Source organism: Talpa occidentalis, unplaced genomic scaffold (genome assembly GCF_014898055.3).
Source record: "Talpa occidentalis isolate TD23 unplaced genomic scaffold, MPIMG_talOcc4v2.1 talOcc4.3, whole genome shotgun sequence".
Lineage (NCBI taxonomy): Eukaryota > Metazoa > Chordata > Mammalia > Eulipotyphla > Talpidae > Talpa > Talpa occidentalis.
In genome coordinates this window covers 16,981,787-16,993,733 of record NW_023603184.1, presented here as the reverse complement: position 1 = coordinate 16,993,733, position 11,947 = coordinate 16,981,787, and the positions used below count along the sequence as shown (strand labels likewise).

At 41.8% G+C, this 11,947-nt stretch overlaps 1 protein-coding gene across 1 annotated transcript; it reads right to left on the bottom strand.

Annotated features, from left to right (window-relative positions):
- Nucleotides 1-3,964: 3,964 nt before the first annotated feature.
- On the bottom strand, nt 3,965-11,461 carry KCNA4 (potassium voltage-gated channel subfamily A member 4). The gene is made up of 3 exons (XM_037522531.2): nt 11,443-11,461; nt 9,910-10,103; nt 3,965-8,395 (listed from the first exon to the last, which is right to left on the bottom strand). The coding sequence occupies exon 3, from the start codon at nt 7,618-7,620 to the stop codon at nt 5,656-5,658; it is 1,965 nt and encodes a 654-aa protein (XP_037378428.1). The 5' UTR covers nt 7,621-8,395; nt 9,910-10,103; nt 11,443-11,461; the 3' UTR covers nt 3,965-5,655.
- Between the last annotated feature and the right edge of the window lie 486 nt (nt 11,462-11,947).

The window sequence follows — 11,947 nt, the reverse complement described above, 5'->3', positions numbered from 1 at the left end:
TTTGTTGTTTCTTTGTACTGTATTGTTAAGTCTTTTCAGAATTTATTTTCTGCACTAACTGTTTAATGGGAGACAATGTTTCTAAGCCCGCATAAAGCCAGTCTCAGATGAGAAACTATTTATGGACAATCTACAAGACAGGTAATTTTCAGGTCAGGATGCAAGAGTTGACTGCAAATAAACTATCAAAGTCACTTAGCTCCTGACACTTTGGATACAAATTCTTCTTCCAAGATACTGATGATACCAAATAAGTAAAAAAACTTAGCTGCGAAACACAAACCAAAATCACACCAAAGCCTAACTACAAGTCAGCAACACCATGACCAGCAAATTCAAGACTATCCTTCCTGGACCACAGCAAGCATTCTTATTGGGTACAATATTTGCCTTACAGTTCTATTCTAGTGTCACTTGGTATTATCCATGGGCCTGGAAGGGGGATGGGGGAACTAGTCTTACTCTGGGTCGCCAGTCCTTTAGTATGTGCTGTTTTTCAAAGCATCCATCTGATGCCCTGGGATTAATTGATATACCCATAAATAATCATGTTTTCTTAATCTTATATGTATCAACACACTTATTTATGAAGAAGATACTGCAAGAAATTGGGACTGCTATGGAAACAGAAAACTGAGTCAGAAATAAAACTAATTCACAGTCTTATTTTTAATTTACATTTCAGAAGTACATAGTCCCATTTACTGCAAAAATAGCTCTGCTCCCTTCCATCTTGAACACAAACAACTTCAGCAAATAGGAGTACTGATCTCATTCTAGAAAAGTAGGGTTGTCTTCTAACCTGCAGTGGTTACATTGATCTGGAGGACCACATGCTTTAAGTCAAGTTTCTTGTCAGGCAGGAAAACCAAGAGGTACCTTTTGTCCACACCAAATGTCCCTTGGAGAATTCAGAATGACTTTTGGGTCAGGAAGATTTCCTGGAACAGGCCCCTTGTCACTGAATGACAACCCGTAATCATTCTAAACTGTATCAATAAAAAAAAATACAAAAAGGGATGTTACACTCTGCCTGGTGCACATGAGCACATCACCCCATGTTCATTTAAAAATGTAAACCAAATCTAGGTTTATTTCCCACATTATCTAAGAATAGTTACAATGTTAGTGCTGAGGATGTATAACAATGCTGCAAATCAACAATGGAGACCACCATTTCTGACATTTGGAGCATGGGGGCGCTACTGTTTATGATTCTGATGTGATTAAAAATAATTTTCCTGATTAATGTTAATTTTTTAAAAATTATAAATAAACACATATATATGTACATATATACATATATACACATATATATATATATATATATAAACTCAGCATACGTCCCTCAGATATGTCTTATTCATATATTGGATTCTATTTCAGCACATGCTTAATGAAGAGATTTTCACAAAGCTTTAGCAATCCTGTTTAAAACAAATTTGACAAGGAAAGCAGTAGCACTTGCAAAACACTACATGTGTCTAAGCATAAAATGAATTCCCCAGCACAGGTCGGAACACTCTGTTTACTGACAAGACTGTACGTTAACAAAGCAAGAAATCAAAATGTTTACTTACCAACTTTCACCATATGTATTCAACTGGAGTCTGAGAAGTTATTTAAGTGAATCCCTTCCTTTTAGAAGTTGTTAGAATAAATAGCTTCAAAATACATCCTATTCATTTAGCTCCTGTTCTAAAAACTCAAACTTCTACCTCTGCATTTCACCTAACAGTAAGGTTTTGAACTATTTTTGTTCTTATTACTTAACTATTAATTGAATATCCTTTGACTTGCAGGCATATGGAGCCCCTTTTTGGAAGTTCTAGTTCCACAGCATCATTTTAAAGAAAACCCTGCTTTAGTGCCTGTTTTTGCTACTAGAAAGAAATCTGAAGAGGACTTTTGCTTTTATGAGCCTGTAGCATTTGCTTTGCATCAGCCATTCTAGAGGCAGCCGCAGTCTTAGCAGTAAGAGTGGCACTGCCATTCTGCTTCCCCCAGAACTACTTTCTATGGGCTGTTCATTTTACTATTCCTGCTTTTACAATATGGCAGTGTTTTATTAGGTCTCTGTGTTATTTGGTATGATTTGGTGGGCTATCATTTGGGCCTAGAACTCAAAAGTTGGTTCATAATTAATAGTAATTCCTTCTTTGATTTATGCCATTTCAACTTCAGAAAGGTTTCATGGGAATGTTCTACTTCCACATAGCAGGGGAAACCTGTACTTAGAAAACAGCAAGCTTTCTTCAACTCCACATAGAATTTTGGTATTGGAAGGAATCAAGTGATAATGCAGTCCAACAACCTGACTCTCCACTTTAGAAAATTAAGAATCAAGGCTATGAAATGAAGCAACATGGTCAACAGGCCAGCTCTCTTGACTCCTTGACCAGTTGCCATTCTGCTGGCCCGCCACGAACTCTCCTTCATAGAAATTAAAAGGAATATTTAGTCTTCCTTTCTTCTCCACAACTGTTACGCATAACTATTTCCTTTCCAAGCATTTTCAAGAGAGAACAACGCATCCACCCTGAAAAGACTCTGAGTAGAATGACCCTCAAATACTGTACTTTTGGTAATGTTTATTATCATCTAAAAGCAGCTTCAGGGTCCCAGATCCAAGAATACAAATGTCTAAATAGGGGTCATTTCTCTTTTATCATAAATCCAAATGTGCATGGTTGCCCCTAAGACACAGTTTGTAACTAAATCAGTTACAAATAGTCCCTGGAAGCTTATTTCTCAGCATCAGTCTTTTACAAATGATTCTAAAGCACTTTGCCTCATTTTGATTTTTGAAAAAAAGCTGTAAACCTACAGCCACACTGATAAATTTACCTTCACACATTCTCTGTACGATAAGTGTTCCATACAGAAGTGCCCCCACACAAGTCTTGAGGGCTTAAAGGCCTTCTTCTCAGTGTAGAATCAAGATCCAGACATCCTAAATTAAATACATCTTGCAGGGGGGAAAAACATACATTTAATGATAAATTAATCATATTTATTTAGTCTGGAAGTGCACAACTGTCACTTTTTGACATTTTTACCCTTAAAAAATGGACAACGAAGGCAAACCCCAGAATCCCCAAATACTGTAGCTCTTGAATTCTCAGATCAATTAAATTTAATAGAACTTTTAAGATTAATAAAGGTGGTGTGTGGAAACAATAAAATACATTTATTTCCCCTTTCAAACACAGCCAAATAATTACTACTATAGAATGTTCAATAATGCTGGAGAGCATTTAAACTGTTTTAAAACACAATTTAACCTAGGTGGGCACAGCAAATGACACATGATACTCTGACCACAGAGTCAACATTTTACACCGTGAAATGCCCGGGAATATTCCCCTGAAGAAGAAACCTCAGCCATTATTCAGTGATAAGAAAATCAATTTCTTGATCTACACAATATCATAATAAAGCAAATGTAACTTATGGGGTCTAACTCTCTTTTGCTCCCAGAGGAAGATTAAGCAATTTAGATACATTAGGCATTGTATGGAACTTGGCGTTTTAGTTTTTACTTGTTCTCATTTGCTTTCCATGACAACTCTGTGATGTAACATGTGCTTTTTTAAATATGTGCTCTTTTTCACTAATAAAGGTATTGGGACCCAGAGATATTAAGTAACTTTTAAATGAATGGTGACTAACCCAAATAGTCTTACCCCTAATCTAATGCATGCTACACCTTTACTCCCAATCCAAAGTATATTAAAATGCCATCTTTGAAGTCTTATTACAAGATGCCATTTTCTTGTTTTGACAGTCTTTGTCCACTAGACACGTTTGGTCTAACTTTCAATCACCCTCCCTGCTTGCTATATTTTCTTTTCCAAAGGCCTTCTACGGAGGCATTTCTCTTAGGGGTGGGTAAGTGGTGGAAGAAGGGTGTGGCTTTGCTTTTAATCTTAACATTGGATTTTTTTTTTTTGAATTTCAAGTATTATTAAAAGTAAAATTCATATTTGTATCAAGTAATGGCTTGGGATTTAAAAGCCCAAGAAAAGCTATCCTCGGTCTCCCTCTCTCTCTTTTAAGTTCAGAGTTGTCAGTTGATTACGTACTGAAATACCTGATGGATGTTATAATTTTCCCTAACTTCAGGATAACCATTTGATAAACAGTAGACATTGAAGAAACATTGAAAAATGAAGTCTCTTATGTATTCTGTGTTTTCCCACCTATATCTCATATGGCTTCGCAATGCAAGACTGATCACTGTTTCTTCTCTAGAACACTTGCTGTAAGTTCAATGCAGTTATTATATGTGGCACACATTCCTTTAATAAAAAAGATGATGGTGATGCCAAAATCAAGTGTTTTGACACAACTCTTCTTTATATCAATTTTAGCAAATAGAATGCTAAATTCTGAGGTGAATTCCCCACATTCTGTCTTTATGTAGCTGCACAAAGAAATAAACTTAATAAATCTGGCATTTGTGTTGCACATTTAATAGAAAGCTCTTAAGCCATAATCACTGTAGCTGCTGGGCATCTTATTTCTTCAAGAATTCTTCAGTGCATGCATTAGCTTTGGTTAAGTTATTTTGGATTTAAAAGGCAGAAGAATATTTAAAATAGTATGATTTCAGAAGCATCATTGTAACAGACCAATTCCAAAAGATTCAGCTGCTGAATTTTACTTCATAGTCCCTTTGCAGATAAGTTATTTATATTGTAAAAGAGGTGGGCATCATGTACTGTTATCTGCGTGGCCATTAGTCTCACACAAAGAAAAGAAGAGAATAATAAAGTAAGACTAAGAAATCATTCTTCCAATGATTGTCATTGAACTGTTACATTAGTAAACATTCACAGTATGAAGTCTCTCTCAATCTCCAGCATATAAAGTAGTGCAAAGAAAAAAAAAATCCAGTCCCGTTATCTGTGAACAAAACTTGTTACATTTTATCCCATTTCATTTCTTCCACAATGTTAGGCATTTGCTGTCATATCTTCCCAAAATTAATAATAAAATATAATCAATTTCTAAAGGCCCCTGCAGCCTTTTTAAAAGTTAATTTCCAGTTAAAAATAAACTTTAATTAAATGCAAGATAAAATTGTGACCTATATTCTATTAAATAATTCACTTTCTTTTTTTTCTACACAGTAATTCTTACAATGTTTAAAAAACAACTATAGAATCCAAAGACATGAGATGCTATTAAAGCACTGATAAATGACTGTTCAAATTCATTAGTTCTTACATAGTAAATACTTCAAAATGCCAACTTTTTCCATCACTGCACAAATACCAACAATGTTGACAGTTTACTTACACATACACACACGCACACGCACACACACACACATACACACACACACATATTCTCTCCACAAAACCATCTTTACTTTTAACAACCTTTCCAGTTAATGTGCAAAATTCTTGCATTCTAGTAAAAAATATAGATTTGCTCCTATTTAAGCCTCCCTCTTCTCCGAGATGTATCATTTATTTGATATGCAATACAAGTTTAGTAACAATTATGTCATGTATAACCATTAAATGGCGTACTACTGTATGCATTGGATTCAATTGCATATTTCATTTTCATAACTGCACTCTATGCATAAATATATTTGGAGATGCTGGGGTAGGGGGTTGGGCAGTGGCAGGTGGAGATTGAGATTCACACATCGGTCTCCACTGCCTTCACATTAGAACAATTGTTTTTATCTGTCTCACTGTCATCTCCTTTTCCCTCACACTTCTCCTCCTTCCCACAGAGAGATTCCTTAACTCCTTCTTCCATCTCTAGATATTCTGACTTGTCCCCCAGGGAAGAAGAAGTAGAGCTCCGAAATTTCTTCAGTAAATTAGAAGGGAGGTATGGGCAACTGACTGCATTCTGTGTCAGCTGTGTCTGTTCCTCATTTTCAGTCTCTCTGTGGTAGAAATAGTTAAAGTTGGAGACAATCACTGGTACTGGCAAAGCAATGGTTAAGACACCCGCAATGGCACACAGGGACCCCACAATCTTGCCCCCCACAGTGATGGGCTTCATGTCCCCATAGCCCACAGTTGTCATGGTCACCACAGCCCACCAGAATGCATCTGGGATGCTTTGGAAGTGGGTAGTAGGTTCATCCGCCTCTGCAAAATACACAGCACTGGAAAACAGGATGACCCCAATGAAGAGGAAGAAGATCAGAAGGCCCAGTTCCCGCATGCTGGCTCTGAGGGTGTGGCCCAGGATCTGCAGGCCCTTGGAGTGCCTGGAGAGTTTGAAGATCCGAAATACTCGGACCAGACGAATGATCCTCAGGATGGCAAAGGACATGGCCTGCTGCTGCTGACCATTGCCACCCCCCTGTTGCTGGGCCAGGTCAGTGCCCAGTGTGATGAAGTAAGGCAAAATGGAGACAATGTCAATGATGTTCATGATGTTTTTGAAGAAAAGTGCCTGGCTGGGACAAGCAAAGCAGCGGACCACAAACTCAAAGGAAAACCAAACGATGCAGACTGTCTCCACAATGAAGAAAGGGTCGTTGAATATCGTGTGCCCTGAGCTCTCCGGGTGGGGAGTCGAGGTGTCATTCAACAACCCGCTGTGCCCACCCGCACTCATTGCCATGATGAGATCCCTGTCGTCCCTAAACTCAGGCAAGGTTTCCAGGCAGAAGATGACAATGGAGATCAAGATGACCAGGACAGAGACAATGGCTATGCCCCTGGCTGGACTGGAGCTCTCTGGATACTCAAAGAGAAGCCAAATTTGCTTCTTAAATTCATTCTCTGGCAAGGCCCTGTCCTCCTCCTCTCTCACAAAGCCCTCATCCTCCCGAAATTTGAGCAGGGCCTCCTCTCCCAACTGATAGAACTTCACCTCCTCCGTGAAGATATCAAAGGGGACGTTCACCGGCCTCTTCAGGCGGCCTCCTGACTGGTAATAATATAAGATGGCATCAAAGCTGGGCCGGTTCCTGTCAAAAAAATATTCGTTACGCAGAGGGTCAAAGTATTGAGTCCTCTTCTCAGGGTCTCCCAACAAGGTCTCTGGAAATTGGGCCAAAGTTTTCATCTGGGTCTCAAAGCGGAGGCCTGACACATTGATCACCACGCGCTCACAGCAGTCACTGTAGCGGACTGAACTGTAGCCACCGCCACCCCCATCGTCCTGAGGCAGCAGGTCTGTGTAGGAACATTCGTCGCCGTGGTCATCCTCACTGTAGTAGAACCTTCCCTCCTCTTCCTCCTCTTCTTCCTCCTCCTCCTCTTCTTCTTCTTCACTCAGCTCCCTCAGGATCTTCTCCTCAGAACCACTGGGCATCAGGTCAGAGCAATGAGGGAAGCTGCTCTGACGGTGATGGGCCTTCTTCTTCTCAGGCCGCTGTCGCCTCCTCCTCCGACTGCCCCGGCTGCTCTGAGGGTCATGCGAGGTACAGGCCCCGCGAGATTGGTGGTGGTGGTGGGAGCCCCCTCCTGAACCCCCACTGCCTTCAACCGCAGCTGTGGCTGCAGCAACAGCAGCAGCCGCAGCTGCCCTGGAGTGAGCGAGCCTCTCCCGCTCCCGGGCCCGGGCCTGGGCGGCATAACCATAAGGCATGTGACTGTTGCACCCTGAGCTCTCCGCACTCACCATTGCAACCTCCATGGTGGTGGTGTTAGGAAATGTCTGGTTCGGGTTGAGAAGCAGAAGAAAGAAAAAGAGGGCAGCTTCTTTTCTCACCAAATTAAGGTAAGTTTGGAATCCCTAAGCAGACTGCTTGGAAGACTAAGGATGTTTTCAGTCCAACTTTGCATTTTCTGTTTTTAAATCAGCACACCCGGTGCTCTAGCTTCCCAGGGATTCAGTGTTGCTCTCCGGTGCTTGACTGGTCTAGATAAACAGCCTAGCACTCACAAGCCTAAATCAGAAAACGTTAGGATCACCCAAACCCTTATGTTTTGGGGTGGATGTTCAAATTTGGAAATACATTTGGAATGTGATTGGTGATGATGCTGCAAGAGTCAAAGGCAACAAGTATCTGAAAGCCAGCAGTTGTCCCTACAAAATAGAGTATATGTTTCTGCCCCAGAAATGGTCCAAAGCTCAGTCCATCAAACTTAAGCAAAATGCAAATAAGCCTTTAGTCTTGACACTTGCCTTCTAGTGACAGCTTGACCCATGTTAACATGTGACTTGAAGCAAGTCCAGCCATGGCTGATCAAAGCCTGTCAGGATGATTCCAGACTCTCCGCTTAAGTTCATCACAGGTTTCCTGGACCCAGGGGCAATGCCAAGTTATCAACAGAGGCAAAGACCTTGGGAGGTAGAGAAGATGCAAGATGATGTGCCAGCAGGGGCAAACCCAGCTCTAAGTTCTCCATAGAAATCAAGGAAATGCACAGCATCCTTCAGCTAAAAACATGCAGAAGAAGCACTTCACCTAAAAAAGGACGGGAAACAAGCACAGGAGAAAAATAAAAAGAAGAATCAAATCACAAAGAGCAAACTGAGTGCTTCTTTCACAAACACTTCTTTCTCTTGTCCTCAAGCAAACCATACAAAACATCACCGGGTGACCATAAATTTCCAAGGCGTGTGGGGAAGATTGTTAAATCTTTTTTCTCACTAACCATCCTTCTTTCTTTCTTCTTTGGACATTATTTCAGTTCAGTCTAGTTTCATGGCAACTCAATTATGTTTCCTCTCTCCACTCTTGACCCACATGGTTCTTCCTTCAGTTCTCTCTTTCACTAATGCCAGGTCTTAATTCTCACTGTCGTGCTTTTCACGCCATGATAATAATGACAATATTTTACGGTTGCTTCCCTCATTCATTGATATCAAGGCATTTTTTAAAATTTCCACCCATAAAGAATTTCTGAATGTGGTGCCTCCCACCCCTCTCTGTCTTGATTCAGGATTAGAAAAAGGGGTGCGTGGAGGGCAGTTTTCTTTCATCCAGGCTCCACCACTGAAACAAACTTCAATCACCTCAAGTACAGAGTATAGACAATAATCCAACTTCCCCCATCCCACACTTGTATAAGGATTAAATGAATAATGAACTGAACGTAGATCCAACAGCATAGCTTGTATAAATAACGAATATCAATAAATGCTGGCAGTTCTTAATAACATGATAGTAACTTAAACTTTCTTGTCCATCTATCCACTCCTAAATGTGTGTGTCCCTTTGCCACTGTCTGAAGGAGGGAAACTATGAAGTGTGAGGATATCCAGGACATTTTGAGACTTACCAATGGCCTGAATTAAGTTGGCACTCTCTGAAGCATGTCCCTGTTGTTGTTTTTCTGTTCCCCAGACTCCAGAACACTCCCTCCCACCCACAACCTAGGAGCTAATCCCAATTTCCACATCTCTAATAATCATCATCTCTCCTTGCAGTTCCTCTGTGTTCACCACAGTGCTTTCTCTTATACCCTTCTCAAGGGACTATCTCCTTATGTTTTAAGTCCCAGTTCATGTGGATTTTGTTCTTAGCCTATCATACTTTCCCTCCTATAATCTCTTTCTCTAATCTCGCTCCCGACCCCGTCTCTGCCCGCCTTTAATTACAACCTCCAACTTCCTGATCACATCGTCCTTGCAGCCCTGCTCTGTCCTGACTGTGGCTTGGTATTCCTGGTCTTATTCTTTGGTTTTCTCCCACCAGATCCTCATAATTCATCTCCGCTGCCATGACCTAAAGAAGCTCCTGCCCCAATCTCTTGCTCTTGTTTCTTTCATTCACTATATCCATCAGGACTTCCAAGAATGTAGAGTGTCCCAGAGAATTGAGGAGGTGGATGACAATCAGAATTCAGGGCATCTACCAGCTTCTATTCCTGGAAGCACTTGGGGAACAGAAGAGAAATGGCTTTCTGGAGCCATTAACAAGATTCAGCTCTTAACCACCTGCTGCTTCTTGCAGAATAGTGTCACCCTAAAACACACCTGATTTTTTACGAAGTGACAAGCAATGTAGAGGCAAACAGTGAGCTTCCCAGTCTTGTACCTCTTCCCAATCATACAGTACCACAGGGCAAGAGGAGGGCTTGATGAGGACATAAAACCAGAAATTACATCTCTGAAGATATCTCAAACGACATCCTTCTTTCTTTGCCTGACTCCTGACATCATCTCATAATCTGAAATGAAAGAGTTGCACTTAGGTCTTCAAATCTCTATTTACGAAAACACCCTCTGGTTACATTCACTGTGGACAGTCAGCCCAACACCCTTTAAAGCCTTCTACAGGCTAAATAGCCTGAGAATTTGCTCAATTTCTTACCCAACTCCCTCAAAGGGAGTTTTAAATAAAGCCCCAGTGTGACCAAAGTACCTGTGTATTTATATACTACGCACACCCCTCTCCTGTCCAACTGATTCCCAGAAGGAGGTAAGAGGGTCTTCAAATTCACCATCAGCTCTGCAGAAAATGTAGACTTGTCCTCTTTCTGCACTACATTAAGCAATTATTTATTTATTTAGGTTTGTTAGTTTTTGTTTCTCTAACTCCCTCCTCCACACTACAAAAAAGCAAATTACCTTCCTTTTAATTGGCTACCAGTTACCTCACTAGTCCTGATCTTTAAAAAAAAAATGAAAAAAGAAAGAAAAAAATAAATAAAACACCCAGCCTACCACCTAGCAAAGCAGACTGGCTTCAAATATCTCTTCCTTCTCAAGGTATTCCTATTAGGAGAATCTATTCAAGCCGAATCAAGGAACCTTTTTTGGGGGGTGGGAGACCTGAGCAGGGAAATTTTCCTTCCTCTTGAATACCATTAAAAACTAATAGGGTTTTGCAGACTACCTAATTCCCCAATCCCTAAACCCCCAAACAACAGTCAAACATCCAGCCCCTCCTCCTCCACTCCCACTCTCCAACAACAAGGCTGCTATCTTTCTCAGAGCTAATTCCTGCAACTGTCTTAGGGTGGTACCTGAACCTAATCAGAGAAAGAGAGATTGAGAGAATCAGAAAGGCCAGCACCGCACCGTGAGAAATATGCACTTCAACGCACGCCATTTATTCTGTCCCTCTGTGCTGCTTAAATGCTGGGAAAATGCACGCAAATCCAAATGTTGGGAGAGGCAGGATTTCAAACCCGTTCGCCAGCTGTTCCCAAAGGAATGGAACCGGTGAGTCTGGGATGTGGCAAAACGATGCTAAGCCTCATCCCATCTCGTTGGGAACGACATCTTTAATAGCGCCCTCGCCTCCAGACCCAGGTTCCCGCTCCAGTACATTAAACAGGGCGCACGCACCCCAGACCCGGGGTTGGGAAAATAACAACTGCTGGCCCCCCAGAGCGCCGCGCAGCATCTGCACCTCCCTTCTCCCACCTCCTGGTTTATTTTTAACCGCCTTTCATTCATGCCCTTCTGTCACATTCCCGATATTATTTATCCCTCCAAGGTCCACTGTTTCTTAACAGCCAAAAGAGGAAAGTGGAGGAAGCATAACCGCGGTATCACACTTACCGTTTCCAGGCGGGGTGGGAAAAAAAAAAAAAAAAAAAAAAGAAAAGAAAAATCACCCGGTTGGTTTTTGTTTCCCCCCTCAAGCTGAAACAGCTGGAGGAGGGGAGAAAAGATCTTGAACATAGAAGGAATCACTCCGGCGTGGCAGGTGGCGACTCCAAAACATCCCCGGAACAAGTTCTGTCGCTGGCCCGGAGGGACACGGCGCCCGCTGCTGAAGCCTGGGGCAGGGGTTCGGGACAGCCCCTGGGAAGACCCCAAGATTCCTGGATCCTATTCAGGAGTTCAGCACAGAAAGGCTCGGCTGGGAAAGGAAGACGAGGTTCCCCAGAAAAAAAAGAAACAAAATCCTAGACAGCAGCGATCACTTGTTAAGCCCGAATTCCTCCTCCAGGATCCATCCCTCTCCCTCTCGCAGGCTGCAGGAGCCGCACACGCCTCCCCTGGCCGCGAACAGGCGCCGGCCGGGGGCGGGGCCAGGGCCGGGCGAGGGTGTGGCCTGCGC

Coding starts and splice junctions, on each gene's coding strand:
- KCNA4 (XM_037522531.2), bottom strand. CDS start 7,620: ATGGAGGTTGCAATGGTGAGTGCGGAGAGCTCAGGGTGCAACAGTCAC.